The sequence below is a fragment of the Vidua chalybeata genome, chromosome 8 (genome assembly GCF_026979565.1).
Source record: "Vidua chalybeata isolate OUT-0048 chromosome 8, bVidCha1 merged haplotype, whole genome shotgun sequence".
Lineage (NCBI taxonomy): Eukaryota > Metazoa > Chordata > Aves > Passeriformes > Viduidae > Vidua > Vidua chalybeata.
In genome coordinates, this window is record NC_071537.1 from 14,165,585 (window position 1) to 14,183,273 (window position 17,689).

Genomic DNA, 17,689 nt, shown 5'->3' on the forward strand with positions numbered 1-17,689 from the left:
CCTGTGATGCGGGGCTGTTCCCCTTGCACTAGGTGCTGTACAACAGACTGGACCATGGTTCTACCATTTAGGGATGGGCAGGACACAACCAGAGACTCACCCAGCCACCACTGTCCACCCTTTATTAACATTGCACCCTGCCCAGTACACTTAGGGTCCTTGGAGAGCTGCTCTCCACGGCCCAGCCGCTTAGTGCTGCTACATGGATCCTGAGCCCGTCTCGGCCCTGCAGTCACCCTCCAGCTTCTTCTCCGCGATCCTACGGGCAAGAGGTGTGTGTTAGCGACATGGCCCGGCCGCACTTCCCCCGGTTGCCCCGCCTCCGCGAGCCGTACCTACCGAAGGTGTTCGAAGCGCCGTAGCGCTGCCATCCCACCGCCAGGCTGGGCTGTTCGTCGTCGCCGAAGCCGCCGCAGGGCCCGCGCCATGCGCCGCTGGCCCGCGTACCGCCAGACGAGGCGGGCGCGCTCCTCGGGCCGCTCGGCCCCGCCGCTCCGGAACAGGCTCCGCAGCTCTCGCAGCCCCACGCCCTGGAAGATGTTGGCCGAGGCCCGCTTACGGGCGCGGGCTGCGGGCGCCGCCCGCCCCGGAGAGTCGCTCACCACCGAGGCCGGAGTGCCCATGGCCCTGGCCGCTGCGGGCACCGAGGAGACGGCGTCAGGCTCCGGTCTCGCCACCCGGTCCGGTCCGCCTCCCCCGGGATCCGGCGCGGATGCCCAGTGAGGAAGGGGGGGGCGTCGAGGGAAGGGCGGTCCGGGACGCCGGGCAGGGGGCCAGCCGCACAGGCGGGGCCGCCCGAGAACGCGGGAGACGCCCCGGCTCGGGCCGGGGCACGCAAGTCCGGTCCCGCCCTGCCCAAGGCGCCGGGCCCCGCCGTGACCCACTTTCGCTCCGCTGCCCCGCACCCACCGGCCCCTCGCACAGACCTGGCGGTGGCGGCTCCGCCTGGTGCCCGCTGCGTTCCCGGACCCGCTTCGTGCCACCGCGCCGGGGTCCCGCCACAGCCGCGCGCCCCATTCATTCACCCGCTGCGTGCCGGCCCCGCCCCCTCGCCAATCCCCGCCCGCCTCCCGCTGCCACGACCAATCGGCGCCGAGGGGCGCGGCCGACCCGCTTCGTTGAGGAGGCCACGTGGCGCAGATGACGTCACGGGTACGGTGCGAGGCCTCGCCCCTGGGCGGAGCCGCGGCGCTCCACACTCCGAAGGGAATCCCGGATGACGTAAGGGGAACCCCGGCGCGCGCCCCCCGCCGGCCGCCGCACGGGATCCCGGTGCGCTGTCCCTGGGCCCCGCCGCCGGCATCGGTCGCTGTCTCTCACGTCCTCCCGCCGCCCCTCGCGCCCTGCGTTGTGGCCCGCCCCGGCGGCAGCAGGACGGGAGGGGCGCGGCGATCCCTGCCCGACGGCGCATCCGCGGCGGCCCTCGGGTGTCCGATGGGTTGGCGGGAGGTGCGGCGGGGCGCGGAGGCGGGGCGGGGAGGAGAGGAGAGAGGCCCCGCGCGGGGAGGACCGCTAAGTGCCAGATGTTTGGCAATAGTCAGGGAGGAAGTCGCTGCCGGGGCCCTGAGTCCCGCCCGAGCCGCGCCAGAGTAGGCAGGGCCGCGCCATGGCCCGCACGGCACCCCCGACTGTGCCGCCGCCGCCGGGGCCGCCGGCCCGCGGCTCTCTCAGCCTCCATCGCGTCTACCTGCGGAGCCCGCTGGGCCTGCTACGCCTGGGGCAGCTGGCTCTGGGCGCTGCCTTCTGGGTGACGGTAGCGGCTCATAAGTACGAGGGGGCGGCCCACTTCGCTCTGTTTGCCGCCGTCCTCATCTGGCTGCTCACCCTGGCCCTCTTCGGGCTGAGCCTGCTGGGGCGCTGGGAGCTGGTGCCCTGGCTGGGCTCCCGCTGGCTCCTCACCAACCTGGTGCACGACCTGGCACTGGGTGTGGGGCTCTACGCAGCTGCCACTGGCATCATGGGTCACAAGGCCAAGCAGAGAAGCTTTTGCAACCTGCCGGGCTACAGCCAGCACTGCCTGTACAGTGCCTACCTGAGCGCCTCCATCTGCGGGGGCATCACTGCCTGCCTGTACCTCTTCTCCGGGCTCTATTGCCTGTTGCGGCGTTGCCAGGACCAGCAAGACATCATCTGAGATCCCGTGCCACTTGTCTCCCCTTCTCAGCCGCAGACAGAACACAGCCTTTGGGATGAAATGACCCTGCTGCCCCATCCCCTCCTGGCTGACTGCACTGCAATTTCTCCAGAGACTCCTGCACAGACGGATGGACAGACAGAGGCCTTCACCGAGCACGGCTTCCCCTGCAGCGCACCGAGACAGCGTGGACACCCAGCCACTGCACAGGCCCTTCTCCCAGCCCTGGACAGACGTAGGCTACTGCAAGTGGAAGGACCCAAATGGAGAGCCTCTAAGAGGGATACCAATCTTTGGGAGCCCCCTAGGACCAAAATCCCCTTCCCCTGGTCTTGCAGATGCTGCATGCTCAGGTGGGTGCTGACTATTCCCTGGGGTAGAGGGGGGACTGGCCTGGGGGAGCTGAGCTGGGGGCAGCAGTGTCTAGTGGAGTTGGATGGGCATAAATCCCCCTGACCTGCTGGCAGCCCCATCTTGCCATTCCAGCTGCATGGTGCCTCCACAATTCCCTAAGGGAGGTTCTGAACTTGGTTTCCCCAGCTTGGGCCCCTCCTTCTGTCTGGCCTGAAAACATCCTTTATCTTATTGGAGCCCCAAAGGGCTCAGGGCCTCCCTGCCGTGGACTTGAGGGTACTGCACAGCCAGATCTAGCATCACTCCAGTCCAGTTTGGAGACTGAGCATGGCAGCAAGGCCTCCATTGCTGTGGAGGGAGGAGAAGGACAAGTGGAGCCGTAACCTGTTCTGTGACCCTGGGCAGGGGATAAATTCCTCCAGCCCTGGAGTTTGTGCAGTCCTGGGATGGGGCCAGGTGCCCCAGGGGTTGAGGGGAGGCAGTCATGGGGTTGTTCTCTCCTCCTGCTGTCCCTGCAGAAAGGTTTGTGGCTCCGAGCCATCCAGAGCCACTGAACGAACCCTGGGGCTAAGCTACTCCAAAAGGGACAGAAACAGCCTTGCTGATGGTTCTGGAGACCAGCCTGCAACCCTGCCTGTCTCTGCTGCACTTGGTTTATCATCCTGGAAAATCTTAATCTCTGGACTCTCTGGGACTGGGCAGTGCCGGGAGATTGTGGTGAGGTGGAGGGGAAGAGTGAGCATTGCAGCATGGCAGTGCTAGGCTGTGCTGGCACCCTGGCCATGGGGGAGCTGGGGCCAGGCATTGTGGGACTACAACCTATCTTGGAGAACAGAAGAGGACAGCACTGGAACCAGCCCAGCCCCGGATCAGCCTCCAGAACCACCAGGTGCCAAGCCCTGACGAGGCCATGTAGGGCTGACTAGAAAAATGGGCAGCCTGAGACAGAATTTTTGGAGCAGCGCCACACTAGGGCTGCCCTGCCACAAGCCCTCCTCACCCTGCCTGGAGGCAGGTCCTCTCTATTGCTCCCAGTTCGAGGGATGGTCTACTCCAGTCTCTATGTAGACTTAGATCAGTGAGATGAGTGTCCCCAGCAGCTGGCCACAGCTGCCTGTGGCCTGGGGTTCCCTGGTGCCTTTTTTGAGGTGGAGAGCAGCGGCCATGATTCCCCTGGGGGCTTGAGGTGGTCTGGGATTGGTATTGAGTCACCACTTCCATTGTGATGTGCTGTCCCAGTGCATACCCCATCATGCCCAGGGGCCCTGCCAAGCCCCAGGCCACGTACCCTTTCCGTGGGTAGGACATGCTGTCTGTGCCCTGTGTCAAGGCTGGTCCCTGACACCACCTGCCTCTGCCTTACTCTGGTGCAGCCCTTGGCCCAGGCTGTCCAAAATGCCCTCGCTGCTTCTGCCACCACAAGTGCCTTCCCCTGGCTTTCTGCAGCCCTGTCTGTCACACCAGCTCTATCCCCCTACAGCCTCCTTTCAGGTGCCAATGGATTCACCTTCCAAATAAAGCAAAGTTGGCGCTTACTGGGTGTCTGGGGCTTTGTGCTGGGGCTGGGACCTGCTGGGAAGGAGGTCTGAGCTGAGAACACACCCAGCTCTGTAGCCTTGCACCCTGGGTTCTCTCTGCTTGGAGTATCTGGCCATGGTCATGAAGTCCTGGGGTGCTGTAGGGTCACAGGCAGGCTCCTCCATGTTGAGCCACTGCTCCTACAGAGAGGCTTAAGCCTCTGCCCTTGGGGAAAGGGGCTATCCCTGGCCTTGCTGCCTTTCCAGAGACTGGGCACAGCCTGATGCTCACTGGGGCTCCAGACAGAGCAGAGGGAGGCCAAGTGCCCAGGGCTCTGGCTATGGGATGTACTGAGGAGAGGATGTAGTTGCATTCCTAAGGGCTTTGTCACTCCATGCTGAAAGGGCCCTCTGTCCCAGGGTCAGGGCATCACTGGGCAGTCGTACACAGACTGGCCCTTGGTGGGTCAGGGGCCAATGGAGGACTGCCTGCATCTCCCTGGACTCGTTGCAGCTCTGAGACACGCTGTTGGGACAGCGTTGAGTCTTGGACCTGGACCCGCAGCTGGGGTGTCACTGGGTCCCCAGCCTTCTGCCCATAGGACACATGCCCTGTTCATCAGAGGCTGCAGGCAGTCGGCAGCAGCACTGTACCCTCATTGTCCAAGAGCCAGCACAGGGTTATAAAAAGGTTACAACTTTTGGCATCAGACGAAGCTCAGGATCCCCAGAGCATCCCTGGGAGCCAGCATCCCTGCTCTACAGCAAGCACCTTCTAGGACAGTCCATGGTGCCCTGAGCAGGGCTGCAGGCTGCTGGGCAGGACAGTGCCAGTGCGCCCAGAGCTGGGCTGCTTTGGGGGCATGGAGGGGCAGTGAATGAGCTCCCAGCCACGCTCACGGGCCTGTGGGGAACCTGCTGCTCCTTTCCAGGGACTCCGGGTGTGAGGCCACTCTCTGGTCTCTCCTTGGGGAGAGGTGGCCCAGCAACCTCATGGCGACAAACCTACCGTGACCGACACAGCTGGATGCAGGCCACCCCAAGACCCAGACTGGGACTGAGCCCTGAACCAGGATTAGACCCGGATCAGTGCCCAGCCCTGGACTGGGACCGGATCCAGGCTGTGACTGAGCCCTACACCGAATCGGGACCGGCCGGGACGCTGAGCACACAGCTCAGCCAGGGCCGACCCCCGTATCTAGACCAGGCCCACCGAGACTCCGCCTCGAGCCTCCCGCCCAGAGCGTGCCGGCCCGCAGGCCCCAGCAGGGAGGCCGGCACGCAGGGCGGGCAGAGCCGGGCGGGCGCGGCGCGCCGAGAGCGGCCCGTTCCGCCCGCGGGCGGGGCTCCAGCGGCGCGCCCGGCCGGCGCTCCCATTGGCCGCGCGCGGGGCTCACGGCGCGCCCGGCCGCGTCACGGGAGCGCGCGGCGGTGTCGGGCCGAGCGCGGCGGGGCCGCTCGGCTCCCGCTCCCGGTCCCGTCATGCAGGCGGTGGAGCGGGACGGGGCGGCAGGCGGCCCCGAAGGGGCGACGGGAGCTCCTGAGGCCCCGCCGGAGCCGCCGCCGCCCAAGGCCGCCGCTGCTTTCGACCTGCTGGAGCTGGTGCGGAGCTACCGGCGGCTGGAGCTCTACCTGGAGCCGCTGCGGGACGCCGCCGACGGTGTCCGCTCCCTCCTCCGGTAGGTGCGGGCTGGGCCGGGATCGAGACCGGGACCGTCCCCGGGGTCTCATGTCCCCGGCCTTCCCCCCTCTCGGCAGGTGGCAGCGGCCTGTGTGCTCTCTCCTGGTCTGCCTCGGCCTCAACTTCCTCCTGCTCACCCTCGGCCAAGGTGCGTGTCGGGGGTCAGGGCTGGTCCCGTTCCCGGACCCTCCGGGCTGACGCCGTCCCGCCTCTTCCAGCTGCGTGGTACTCGGTGCTCGCCCTGCTGGTCGCGGTGCCGGCCCTGCTGGGTTACCTGCAAGAGACGTGCCGAGCCCGGCCCTCGGAACCCGAGCTGGTGCGCAGGAGGTACCACAGCATCCGCAGGGAGGATCTGCGCAAGGTGCAGCTCTCGCGGCAGGAGGCCATCGCCCAGGTCAAGAGCTTGTGAGTCCCTGGGGCCTCCCCAGCGGTGGGACTGTGGGGGCCTTTGCAGACGGAAAGGCTTCTTGGAGGCTGTGGGGGGCTTGTGCCAGTTTGGCTGCTGTAACCCGCGTCAGTGTGGGGAATGAGGGTGTGTGTTTGTGGGGTTTTTTGTGACGGTCTCATTTGCAGCCTGATCCAGCTGGAGGGGTTTCTGAACGGGATGTGCTGCAGCTGTGAGGCAGTGTACCGTGTGCTGTACTGGGAGAACCCCACCGTCTCTTCCCAGTGAGTAGTACTGGGTCAGGCACCCTGTGGTGGGCTTGGTGGGGAGAGGGCCTCAGCCAGGCCTGCAGTGCTGTGTTTGATTTGTTTGGTACTTGGAGAGAACAGATGGAACACCAGAAGAAGGAAGGAGTTTTATGCTGTTGTGTGAGTTGCTCTGACTTGACCACAGTATCCTGCTGTTTTCCACAGGTTTTATGGGGTGCTACTGGGAACTATCTGTGTCCTCTACCTGCTGCCCCTCTGCTGGGTCCTGGCCATCCTCAATAGCACCCTCTTTCTGGGCAACACCCAGTTCTACCAAGGTATGAGACCTGGCTGGAAGTGCCCAGTGTGGGATGGGCTGGGGAAAGGCCCTCTGAAGCCAGGGATCCTTCCCTGGACCTCTCCCTCACATGACCCCACTGTCCCATGTCAGGCTCTGCCATAGACCCTGAACCCCTGTGAAGGCAGTGATGTCCTAGGGGTGGTGCTCAGCAGCCCAGGGTGGGTGGTATGGTCCCAGGGCACAGCTGTTGGAGGTGAGAATCTCTCCTGATGTGTGTCCCAGCCCAGGTGCCATTTCCTTCTCTGTGGTGTGGCAAACCAGGGTCTGTCAATGCAGGCTGTGTGTGAGCCTCTCCATCCCTCTTGATCTCTGACCCTGCTCTTCAGGACTTCAAACACATTCAGTGCCTGTGGCAGTATATGACATAGGCTTGAAAACATGCCATTGGAAGGGAAAGGAGCTCTCTTCTGTGGCTCGTGCTAAAGGAGTGTTGGATGTGTCTGAGCTGTGATGTTGGCCCCTGCCGTTCCCTGTCCTGAGCTGGGGTAGGTGGTGGTGGGGGGGTTCCTTTCTGCCCTAACTCTGATGTGTGAACAGAGAAGTGCTCAGGACATCTGATGAGTGAATGATATGTGTCAGTGCCCCACCTTGAGCCCTGGAGATCAGGTCTTGCAGTTGGCTTTTGCGCGATGTGGCTGGGAGTAGGGAAATGCCACTCTACTCCATCTGTATTCCCCTTTTAACCAGTGATAATGGAGCTCAAGGCCTCCATTGAGCAGTGTGTGGGCTCCAAACCCCTTGAGAGCACTCCAGAACCTGCTGAACCCCTGCCACCAGCTGCTGCCCCAGATCGGACCCCCACCCCCACCAGTGCAGAGGTGAGATAGGGGCAGGGCTGGCAGTTGTGGGGTGGGAGCTGCAGAGTCAGCCCTTGGGTCTGACCTTGCCTGTGTCCCTCTACACACAAATGTCTTCCAGCTGCCAGCTTTGCTGGAAGCCTGTGAGCCACTCCTGAGTTACTGGGATGCTGCTCTCTGCCCTGGGGACTTGGCTCAGTCCTTTTGCCACATGTAAGGATGTGGTCTCAGGAGGCAGGGGCTCACCTTCTGACACTTGTGTCATCTGTGAGGCTGCCTGGGGCCAGATCCATTGTCCAGAACTTGCCCAGAAATGTGGGGCCACCTTTGAACAGAGGCAAGGGAACAGCAGGACTAACTTTGTGAATCTCTTGTAGGACCTTACTCCTGGCAGCGTGGAGGAAGCAGAGGAGGCAGAACCTGATGAAGAGTTCAAAGATGCAATTGAGGTTTGAGGCTGGTTGGGGTGGGCTGTGCCTGCAGGGCAGCTGAGGTGGGAAAGGGACAAAGACCTTGTTGGGCAAACTGGGTCCTCAGAGAGTGACTGTGGGGCTGGGTGCCTCTGACTCTTATGTGAACTCACTCTCCTCTCTGTCCCATGCTGCGGGAGAAGGAGAACCAGCTGCTGGTCATGGTGAGTACTGCCATGCCAGGGTGTGGTATCTCCTCCCAGCTGGAGCTTTGCCTGGTTTGCCGGTGACTTGTAGAAATGCCAGGTGGAGCACCCAGCTTGTTGGGTGCCTGCCTCTGGTGTGGGCTGCCCTGCAGCCCTCAGTGTGCCCCCAGCCACCCTGCTGCACTCAGCTGGCTCTGCTCTCTGCAGGAGGATGATGAGAGCTCTCAGTGCTCAGCAGATTTTGACCTCAGCCTCCCAGACAATGGTTTTATGAGCAAAAATGAGGTGATCCGCAGCAAGGTGTCCCGCCTGACCGAGCGCCTGCGCAAGCGCTACCCCAGCAACAACTTTGGTGAGTTTGGGAGCAGCTGCTTCCTGGGCGAGCTCAGCAGCTTGGGCTCTGTGCTGCTTCCAGTGGTGACCATAGGACTGGGAGTGGAGAGGGTGGTGTGGTACTTGCTAGGCTGTGCTGACACCTTCAGTGACCTTTTCCACTCTGTGGGGAGAATGGTCCCAGCACTCCTAGGAAGGGCAAGGACGGGAAGGTGCAGCAATGTCATCTCTGAGCTGAGCCTTTACAACAGCTACAGACATTCTTGTGCCACTTGCAGCCCCAGGCAGCAGAGCCCTGCCTGACCTCTGCTCTTTCTTTCAGGGAACTGCACGGGCTGTGCTGCCACCTTCTCTGTGCTCAAGAAGAGGGTGAGTCTTCAGCTTCTGCCCCAGCTTGCTGTCTGCACCTGGGGCAGAGGTGTTGGTCATGTCTGGCTTGTCCCATTTTTCTCCAGCAGCTCAGGTGTCTGGCCTCAGTCACAGCCCAAATGGCCTCAGCTAAATGCTGGGTGTTGTCACGTGCCTAATGGCACCAGGTATCCCTTGTGTTGTGGAGCATTTGTCCATTTACTCCTTTGGAAGCTGCCTCAGGCCAAACTCACGTATTATTGTAGAAGGTACCTGCCCTGTGCCCTGGTTTAGTCCATTTCTTGTGGCCTTTGTGGTAAAGTAGAGCATGGGTCTGCTGGTGGGAGACCCTGTTGCCTTATCTGAGCCCTGTGTGTAATGCTTGGCACACAGTCTGTGGGCAGTTCTCAGAAGGAGGTATAGACTTTTGACCCCCTTCACTTACTCTTGGGTTAGTCTGATATACATCTGGGTCTCACCTCCATATTTCTCCACAGCGGAGTTGCAGTAACTGTGGGAACAGCTTCTGCTCCAGGTGTTGTTCCTTCAAAGTCCCCAAGGCTGTGATGGGAGCCACGGGTGAGTTGAAAGGTGGAGGGAAAAGCTTCTGCTTCCACCTGTTCTGTCTGCCCAGGCATTTGCCCCAGACCTGATGGGGAGGGTAGACAGGATGTGCCCAGCACAGCCTGGCTTGGGACAGAGCAGTGATGAATTTGCAGCTCTCGAAGCAGCTTTGTGCTGGGGTCCCTAGCCCATGGTGGGAAAGGGGGATCATCTCTGACATTTGCTTTCCTTTCCAGCCCCGGAGGCTCAGAAGGAGACAGTGTTCGTGTGTGCACTCTGCAACCAGGTGCTCATCAAGTGATGAAACAGGCCCAGCCAGCTCCTGTGTCCTGCACTGCCTGAGACCTGGGACAGCGGGCAGGCACCCTTGCCACTGGGAGCCTGGAGTGTTTGGATCCCAGCATGGCATTCCCCTGCCAGAGGATGCTTGCACTTGTGCTCCTCCTGCCAGCACCAGGCTGGATGGACCAGCCTCCCTTGCCATGCACCAGCTGGGTCACTGTGGTGGAGCACTGCCCACGGCTGTGCCCCATCCCTGCAGCTGCTCCAAGCCCTGGGTGCTCTCTGGCACTTGCTGTGCCCTGCCACGTGCTTGTCCAGGCCCTTTGGCCTGGCTCAGTGATGGAAGAGCCATCCTTCCTACTCGTGGTCCTGCCTTCACCTCCTGGGTGGGGCAGAACAACCTCAGGGCGCTGTCCCTACCTTTCCCAGCACTGTGCTATAAGTGACTGTATTTTTGGGATCAATTCAGAGCTCCTCCTGCATCCCTTGGGAACTAGCTAGGTCTTTCATCCTGGCTCAGCTGAGACTGCTAGTCACTCCTGTGCTCCTCAGCCTCACTGCCTGCAGGTTTAGTCTTTTACCCCCGAATTTGGCTGTAACCCAGAGGAAGAAAGAGAATGAATTTGGATTGGGCTGTGTGGCTGGGTCTCCAGTGTGACAAAAGGCAGGAGTCGGTGCTGCTCTGTGCACTTAGTGACTGCTGCTTTCTACTACAGATTAATATATAAATGCGTATAGAGAATGGCCAATAAATCTCTTGTCCTCAGCTGCCTCTTGTGTCATCCCAGTAAAAGCTGTCCCCATCCCAGGTCACTCTGACACCTCTGTGGCTTTGGCCCCGCTGTCCTGCAGGTGTTCTTGAAGAAATGGTGTTCCTGTGCCATCAGCTCTCCATGCTTTACTGGAATTCCCATCTTCTGTCCTGCTCTAGCCTTGTTTGCCCCCTGCTCAGAGCTGTCTGCAGCTGCCTGTAAGCTGTGCCAGGGCTGGATCCTGCTGGGCTGGAGCCATGGAGCACCTCAGCTCTGACAGGAGCTACTGAGCTTCCTCTGCCTCCCATGGCTGCTCCTTGCCCTGTCCTCCCCGGGTGGTGGTCCCACCAGCTGCCTGTGTGCACAAGGATGACCTTTCCTTGTGTGAACAGCAAAGCTCCCAACTATCCCAGGAATGTGACCCTGGCTGCTGTGCAGCTGGGAGCAGCCATGGCCTGGGTCCCTGCCAGCCAGCTGCAGCTTGCCCCAAGCCAGGGAATCGGGGGAATCAGTGCCCACCAGGCTGTGACACCCACTAGTCTGAGAAGTTGCTGGAGCCCAGACCTTGCTGCAGGCTCTACATCCCACCAGTGTGAGAGCTCCTATGTGGCAGGCAGCCTCAACACTTAGCTTAACTGTGGGCTCATATACTTCAAATGGAAATTTGGAGAAAAGCTGGACTTGGCATCTGATGATGAGGGTGTCTGGCTTTTGCTGGATGTGCAGGGGACTGGTGTGCAGAGGGCTGAGTAGTTAGTGGGGCAGTGGAGCAGCTGTAACACTGGGGAGGGGGCTGTGTAGCACTGCAAGAGCTGTGGGTGTGTTTGTGAGGGTGTCTGCAATAGGCTATTACTGGGCTGGGAGGGGTCAGCTTGCTCAGACAGATGACAGTGGGAGGCAGAGGAGCCACTTATATTTCTAGAGAAAACACTTGGAGCAATGAGCACTATGGCCATGTATGTCTGAACACTCTCTGTGAAGATGCTAATGACACAGAATACAGAGGGCTACATATAAACTTAGGCTGTGGGAGATGGAGTTTTATTTATGCTTTTAAAGTTTTGCAATAAAATATCATAATTGACAGAGTTTATTCCTGTGGAAGTGTGCTCAGCAGTCAAGCTCTGAACAAACCTTCTAATAATATTTGATTTGTTCCCCCATTTTTTTTTTCCCAGTGGTCAGGGAGGAGTGCCCATTTCTGGTGTGAGGCTGGGTCAGGGGCTGGCTGGCCCATGTTCCTGGCTGGCTGTGGGGCAGGGGCATAGGCACCTCTCCCTGGCCAGAGTTGGAGATTTGGGGCTCTGGAGGCTGACCAGTGGGGCCAAGGCCGTGCCCAAGGAGGGCAGAGGGAGAAGAGGTCACCTCAGAGCAGGGCAGGTGCACAGTGCTCTTGTCAGCCAGAAGAGGGTGGGTGCAGACATCCTGCAGCCTCAATTTCCTTCTTGTCACAGGAGGCCCCCTGAGGCCAGGCCAGCTCCGAAGAGAAGACAGTGTCAGGCAGCCAGGCACTGGGTAAATGTCCTGGCAGCCACCTTCAGCCCCCCTCACCCTTTGGGACGGGTGGATACAAGTACGTGCTGCGGGAACACGACGGGGTCGCTTGAGCTGCCCCCTTGCCAGCTGGGGCTGGGGAAGCCGAGCTGAGCTAAGGGACAGCCCCTGCTGCCATCAGAGGGCTGCCCTGGTCCTTGGGCTTTTGGGAGGGTCCTGGCTAGTGCAGGTGGGTGGCCCTAGGAATCATTTTGGAGGAGGTTGGAGGTTGTGGCATGTGAGGTCTGGCAGCCAAGCAGGGCTGGCAGGGAGCTGCAGAGAGGACTTTCAGATGATATGGTCTGGGGAGGACAGGGTTGGAGGCTGCCCCCTATGATGCTCAGTGCCAGGCTTTTCACAAGTGCTGTGAGCTCCCAGACCACGGATTTATCCCCTGGGGTGACAAAGGAAGAAACTTCCCTGGCAAACCACTGCCATACCCAGCTGTGAGGTTCCAGCAGCAGTGATGGCCCTGTCCCCCCATCCTACTCATCTCAATGTCCTCCCAGGCTCTCTGGAGTGGCAGGGGTGCCTGAGTTTCTAGGCATGCCTGTGATCACTAGGAACCACATCCATTGGCCTGGCTGGACTGCCCAGCTTCAGGCTCTGGGCACAGTACCTGGAGTGGGGCAAGAGCCAGATCCTGAGGTGACCTCACTCCCTCAGGCTGCCTCACTCAGTGGGCAGGACTGGGACCCCCCTCCCATTCTTCTGTGGCCCTGAGAGAGCCCCAAGGGACGCTCACCCATGAACTGCAGTGAGTGGCACACAGACTTCTCTGAGCTGGAATAATTTACTGTGGTGCTGATGGGCAAGGGGTGCGTGGGCTGGGTCACAGCAGGGTGTGTGCGAGGGATGCAGCAGGGCTGGTCTGAGGCACTTGGAGGTGGACCCCCCTCACACACTGAGCCATGTGGTGTGGGGAGTGGGGGAACCCAGGAAGGGTTTGTGCAGCTCTTGGTCTGGCACTTGGTCTGGAGGGAGTCAGTCTGTGGGAACAGAGGGGCAAGAGGGACCTGGCTGGGCTGGGCTGGATCACTGTGAAGGTGAGATAATCCAGGGCTTGATGTGAGCTCCAGGTGAGGGCATGGGATGTGTTGGTGGGCTGGAATAGGGACTGGGGGGGCTGAGGGTCTGCGGCATATCATGAGGGAGCTGGGCAAAGGACATGGCTGCAGGGTCGGGGTCCCAGGTGTAGCCAAGAGGGCCAAGCAGGGATCCTAAATGAAAGCAAGGGTCTCTGGGCTTCTCACTGGGGAGCCTGGGAATAGACAAGGGTGTCCAGTACAGACCAGGGCTCACAAACATGCAGAACAAGGGTCCTGGGTCCAGACTAAGCTCCTGGACAGGAGTGGGGGTCCTTGGAGCAGAACAGGGTCCCAGGGGTGCAGAGCAGGGCTCTAGGGAGGAGGCTGGTGTCCTGGCTGTGGATCAGGGCTCCCACAAACACAGCAGGGAATCCTGCAGGTGCAAAGCTGGGTTCTGGGGCACAACCAAGGGGCTGAGGTGAGCAGAGCTGAGGTCCTGGGGTTACAGCCAGGAAAGCCAGGGGTGGGATGTTGGGCCAGTGCAGGAGTTCTGGGAGGAGGCAGGGTGGGCAAAAAGCCCTAGTGCTGCCCGGCCCCATAGAGCAGGGGGTGGTAGAGCGGGCAAGGGTAGGAGAACATGAACTTGACTGCAAACTTCATCTCCTTGTTGTGCTTCTGCCAGGGGTAGATAGCCAGGAGGAGCAGGCGGCCGCCCACCTTGCGGCCCATGACCAGGAAGCTGCCACTGAGGCTGTCAAGCTGGGGGCAGGGGCAGGCACCTGCATTCCTCATGTGCAGCACCATCTTCTTGGTGTCCTTGCGCTTCAGCGGGCCCAGTTTCAGCACCTTCTTCTTCTGGGCAGCCACCAGCCGCCGCTCCCCGTTCTCCTCCGTCATCTCCTTGATGCGCATTTTCACCACTGTGTGGGGCAGCCGTGGGGCACGGTTGGGGGAAGGGAGCACTGCTGGGGTGCTGGGGAGGGGAGGGTCTGGGCCGGGCACCTGTGCAGGACAGGGTGCAGCCCATCCCTGGGTCGGGTCTCTGGGGAAGTTACTGTGTGGGGAGGGGAGAGGGGTTGTTGGGGGGGGTCCAGCAGAGGCCCCCAGTGACCCTCCCAAATGTGTTCTCCCTATCCCCCACCAATGTCTTCTCCTGTGGTGCACCCATCCCATGTACGAAGGGTCCAAGGGAATGGCTCTGGGATCTCCCATGGGGCTGTCCCCATACAACCCCACCCTCTGGCCACCTCCCACCCCAGCTGCCAGACCGAGGGGAGGCAGACCCTTGTCCAGGGGAACTGGGAAGGAGACCCCAGCACTCACCAAAGTCACTGGAGCACATCTGCTCCATCATGCCATCCGCCTTGTGCTCCATCTCACACTGCGTGCAGATCTTGGACACTGTGGTGAGAGACCAGTTACTATCACAGCTTCATGCTGCTGGCACTTGTCACCTGGGCCAGCTCCTCGGGGACACGCTTGGGAGAGCCCCAGCAGCTCCTCTGCTCCCTAGATAGCTGTGCTGGGGTGATGCAGAGAGGCACAGAGCACCTTGCTGGCCAGGGTCATCCCCCAGGAGGGGAAGAGATATGGGGACACCCTCCCATCAGATGCTGGCACCTTGAAGCACAGCAACAGTAAGGGTGGTCCCAGCCTAAAGGCTGTCATAGCCGTGACCCTGACCCTAGGCTGCCTTTGGGTGACGTCCCCTCTCCTGCCTGAGGGGACAGCCACCCTGCAGCAGCAGTGTAGTGCTGACACCCGCAGGTGCAGCACGCTCCCTTGCTGCGGACATGGGACCCAGTGGGAGCAGAGGGACACAGCGCTGTGGTGGATCCGCCAGCGGCTCCCACCTCATCCCGTGCTCTTCCTCATCCCACGACAGTTCTGTGCCGGCAGCTGGGAGCACAGTGCTCCTGGGCAATGAGTGCCCAGACAAAGCTGATCCTATGCCCACTCCTGGCCTGTTACAGACAGAGAGTCCTTGGCCAACACCGGTGTCCTGGGCTGTGCTTCGAGGGGTGAAGGGGTGGCTCTGCAGGGGCTCCACATGCATTCCCATCCCATTACAGTACCCTCCCCACTTACCTGGTGGTGGTGTGGCTTTGCTGTTCCCAAACTGGACGGCGATACAGAGCTCATGGTCAGAGGGGAACTTGCCACAGTGCAGCATCTCAGGCCAGGGGAAGCCGTAGGACTCCATGACAGGGGCACAGGAGTCACGTACCACCTCACAGAGGGAGCGGCAGGGGTAGACGGGCCGGTCGAGGCAGACAGGGGCGAAGAGGGAGCAGAGGAAGAGCTGGGTGTCGGTGTGGCACTGCTTGGCGAGCAGGGGCACCCAGCTGCCAGCCTGCTGCTTGGCTTCGGCCATGGTCTCGTGCTCCAGCAGGTTGGGCAGCCGCATGCGCTTGTAGCCCACGTCGCGGCAGAGCTGCATGTCGGGCGGGATGTCGAGGCACTGCGGCTCCCGCCCGTAGAAGCGCCCGTGGGGCAGGCTCTCGGGCTGCCACCCATAGTAGTCGTAGTGCTGCCCGCCGCCCAGGGACCCTGCGAGCACCAGCGACAGGGCCAGCAGCGCCGTGCCCCGGGAGCCCGGGTGGATGCCCGCCCGCGGCATCGCCGCTGCGCGCCTGCCGCTGCCGGCCGCGGCTGCCGAGCGGGACGGGAGCGTGGCTCGGCACCCTGCCTGCTCCCTTAGCGCCTCCCACGCTCGCTGCCCTTTCTAAGGAGGTTGGAGACCTCGCCGGCAGCCAATCTGCTCTGCCTGCCGGGCCCCCCGGGGCTGGCCCCCGGCTCCCCCTAGTCCGCCCGCACCGCTGCCACCTCCCTTCCTCCCTCCCTCCCCGGCACATGGTGCTCCAATGCCTCTCGCCCTCCCAGGGAGACCCCCTGCATGCACCCCCCAGTCCACCCTGGCTCTGTGTGCCCCTAGGGTGATGTTTTCTAGAAGGGCTGGCTCGCCTGTCCCATGGTGATGTGTTGTGGCCACAAGTTGCCCCAGTTATTGACCAGTCCCGCTGCCCCCATCCCACCTAGCACCCCAGAGGCATGCTCTGTTAGGGGCAGGGGACCCTGCTTCCTACCCTGTGCCACCCCACTTCCCACTCTTTTCTCCCAAGACGATATGCTTGGGGTGCTGGGGTCTAAGGAAGAGGACACCCCAGAAGCTTCACACTGCAGCCTTGGGAGGGCTCCTGTAGCAGGTGCCAGGTGTGCCATCAACGAGGTGATGCCATGGGCATGGGGTCCTTATTCCTCATGGATGGTTCTGCCAGCATGCACCTTGGGCAGTCCATGGTCTGTTGGCACAGGCATAGCTGGGATTACACCTTCCAGCAAAGGGCTTGCACCCAGGCCCTGCCAGTGCTCAGGTTGTGGGCAAAGATAGAGCCCAAGTGACGTGAGGGTCCTGCCCGGATGACATTCCCCCATTCCCTTGGAGATGGGGGGTGCAAGGCTTAAGACCCCATTAGAAACCCATTTGTCTGCAGGGGTTATCTGAGGCACCCCGCCCTTTCCCATGATCGATGCCTCTGCCTGGCCAACGGGCTTTGGGCCGCCGCTGGTCCCTGCCCACCGGATAAGGCAGCTCTGTTAATGGGCAATAGAGCAAACAGTCCAGTGCAGGCAGTGATAGCAGCTGCTCTTTGCCCTGGGCTGGGGGCAGGGACTGTCCCCCCAGCCCTGGTGGGGTACATCTGCTTTGGGGCAATGCTGGGAACCTCAGCTGCACAACCTGCCCACCCTGCCCATGCCATCTGTGCTCAGCACCCATCACTGCATCACCCAGTAACGCTTGCTCCCAGCCCGAGGGTGGGCTGGGCTCATCCCACCCCAGCCAAGCCCCGGAGATGGCACCATTAATGTGTAACTGCCGGGAGCCCGATAAGATACAGCAGCCTGTTATCAGGGCTGCCTGGTAGCAGGAGGGAGGGTGATCGAGGCGTCGGGCTGTCACGGCAGGAGTAAGATTGTCTGGAGATAAATGCTGATAGAAAATAGCTAATCCGTGATGGATGGGCTTGGGCAGGGTGTAATTGCCATGGGAGCTGGGCTGGGAGGGGGCTCCTGAGGCCTGGGAGCGGAGGCAGAGGGAGGCTGGGGGTGCAGGGTGGAGCTGCCAGCATGCGGATGCTGAGCACAGTGTGCCATGTCCCTGGGCTGTTCCCGTGGCACTGCCAGCACTGTCCTGCTCTTGGCCATGGAGCAGCTCCTGGCTCTCAGCCTGCCTCATCCCACAGCCCAGTCTGGCCTCTACATCCCCAGTTCTTCCCAGGAAGGTGTTGGAGGTGCTGAGCACTCTGTGCCAGCTGGCACCGCAGCAGATGAAGGTGAGGGGGCTGGCGAGGCTGGGGCTGAGCAAGAGTCTCCCTGCCAGCTGCCCCAGTCCCCTCATCTGTCATGACGCCTTCATTAGAGCCCTGAGTCACCTCCCGGCCATGCTGCGGGGAGCAGGGCTGCCCCCTGCTCCCCCCCGTGGGGTGTCCTGGCAGCCTTACCTCCGAGCTAAGGCCGTGCCTCTGCTCTGGGGAGCCCCTGCTGCATTCGTGCTGCTTCCTTAACCCCTTCCCAGCCAGGATGTTCCAGGCTGATCTGGGCTGTATCCCGGAGAAGGGGATGGACCCAAGACAGCTGTAGCTGGCACCCTTCCCTGCGTCTTGTCTGCGCAGGCTGCTCCAGTGCCCACATCCCCGTTCTGCACCCATGCAGCTGTCTGTGAGATAGACACTTGTTCCTGTCACTCCAGAAAGCT

General features: G+C 61.6%; 4 protein-coding genes across 7 annotated transcripts; 2 read left to right on the forward strand and 2 right to left on the reverse strand.

Moving 5' to 3' along the window:
• Window positions 1-108: 108 nt before the first annotated feature.
• Window positions 109-1,273, reverse strand: AVPI1 (arginine vasopressin induced 1). 3 transcript variants are annotated; one of them, XM_053948681.1, is made up of 3 exons: window positions 927-1,102; window positions 340-634; window positions 109-259 (listed from the first exon to the last, which is right to left on the reverse strand). In XM_053948681.1, exons 1-3 carry the CDS (start codon window positions 1,015-1,017, stop codon window positions 199-201), a joined length of 447 nt encoding a protein of 148 aa, XP_053804656.1. In that variant the 5' UTR covers window positions 1,018-1,102; the 3' UTR covers window positions 109-198. The 3 variants fall into 3 exon arrangements, with proteins under 3 accessions (XP_053804656.1, XP_053804658.1, XP_053804657.1); XM_053948683.1 differs by having other exon boundaries at window positions 336-634; XM_053948682.1 differs by having other exon boundaries at window positions 340-1,273.
• Window positions 1,274-1,309: 36 nt separating this feature from the next.
• MARVELD1 (MARVEL domain containing 1) lies at window positions 1,310-4,023 on the forward strand. The gene has a single exon (XM_053948676.1). It carries the CDS (start codon window positions 1,607-1,609, stop codon window positions 2,132-2,134), a length of 528 nt encoding a protein of 175 aa, XP_053804651.1. The 5' UTR covers window positions 1,310-1,606; the 3' UTR covers window positions 2,135-4,023.
• A 1,396-nt stretch (window positions 4,024-5,419) lies between these two features.
• On the forward strand, window positions 5,420-10,386 carry ZFYVE27 (zinc finger FYVE-type containing 27). 2 transcript variants are annotated; one of them, XM_053949076.1, is made up of 12 exons: window positions 5,420-5,684; window positions 5,764-5,834; window positions 5,905-6,091; window positions 6,260-6,355; window positions 6,545-6,657; window positions 7,368-7,498; window positions 7,855-7,926; window positions 8,091-8,111; window positions 8,301-8,445; window positions 8,749-8,795; window positions 9,272-9,353; window positions 9,575-10,386. In XM_053949076.1, the coding sequence occupies exons 1-12, from the start codon at window positions 5,488-5,490 to the stop codon at window positions 9,637-9,639; spliced, it is 1,227 nt and encodes a 408-aa protein (XP_053805051.1). In that variant the 5' UTR covers window positions 5,420-5,487; the 3' UTR covers window positions 9,640-10,386. The 2 variants fall into 2 exon arrangements, with proteins under 2 accessions (XP_053805051.1, XP_053805052.1); XM_053949077.1 differs by lacking the exon at window positions 8,091-8,111.
• Window positions 10,387-11,364: 978 nt separating this feature from the next.
• SFRP5 (secreted frizzled related protein 5) lies at window positions 11,365-15,580 on the reverse strand. The gene is made up of 3 exons (XM_053949079.1): window positions 15,022-15,580; window positions 14,257-14,334; window positions 11,365-13,853 (listed from the first exon to the last, which is right to left on the reverse strand). Exons 1-3 carry the CDS (start codon window positions 15,551-15,553, stop codon window positions 13,513-13,515), a joined length of 951 nt encoding a protein of 316 aa, XP_053805054.1. The 5' UTR covers window positions 15,554-15,580; the 3' UTR covers window positions 11,365-13,512.
• Between the last annotated feature and the right edge of the window lie 2,109 nt (window positions 15,581-17,689).

Excerpts from the sequence above, each read along its gene's own strand:
- AVPI1 (XM_053948681.1), bottom strand. The coding sequence starts at position 1,017 with ATGGGGCGCGCGGCTGTGGCGGGACCCCGGCGCGGTGGCACGAAGCGG. Across the intron at positions 635-926 it reads GGCGGAGCCGCCACCGCCAG|CGGCCAGGGCCATGGGCACT; the intron begins GTCTGTGCGAGG and ends CGGTGCCCGCAG. Across the intron at positions 260-339 it reads CGGCGCTTCGAACACCTTCG|GATCGCGGAGAAGAAGCTGG; the intron begins GTAGGTACGGCT and ends TCTTGCCCGTAG.
- MARVELD1 (XM_053948676.1), top strand. The coding sequence starts at position 1,607 with ATGGCCCGCACGGCACCCCCGACTGTGCCGCCGCCGCCGGGGCCGCCG.
- ZFYVE27 (XM_053949076.1), top strand. The coding sequence starts at position 5,488 with ATGCAGGCGGTGGAGCGGGACGGGGCGGCAGGCGGCCCCGAAGGGGCG. Across the intron at positions 7,499-7,854 it reads CCACCCCCACCAGTGCAGAG|GACCTTACTCCTGGCAGCGT; the intron begins GTGAGATAGGGG and ends AATCTCTTGTAG. Across the intron at positions 7,927-8,090 it reads AGTTCAAAGATGCAATTGAG|GAGAACCAGCTGCTGGTCAT; the intron begins GTTTGAGGCTGG and ends CTGCGGGAGAAG.
- SFRP5 (XM_053949079.1), bottom strand. The coding sequence starts at position 15,553 with ATGCCGCGGGCGGGCATCCACCCGGGCTCCCGGGGCACGGCGCTGCTG. Across the intron at positions 14,335-15,021 it reads CAAAGCCACACCACCACCAG|TGTCCAAGATCTGCACGCAG; the intron begins GTAAGTGGGGAG and ends CTCTCACCACAG. Across the intron at positions 13,854-14,256 it reads GATGTGCTCCAGTGACTTTG|TGGTGAAAATGCGCATCAAG; the intron begins GTGAGTGCTGGG and ends TGCCCCACACAG.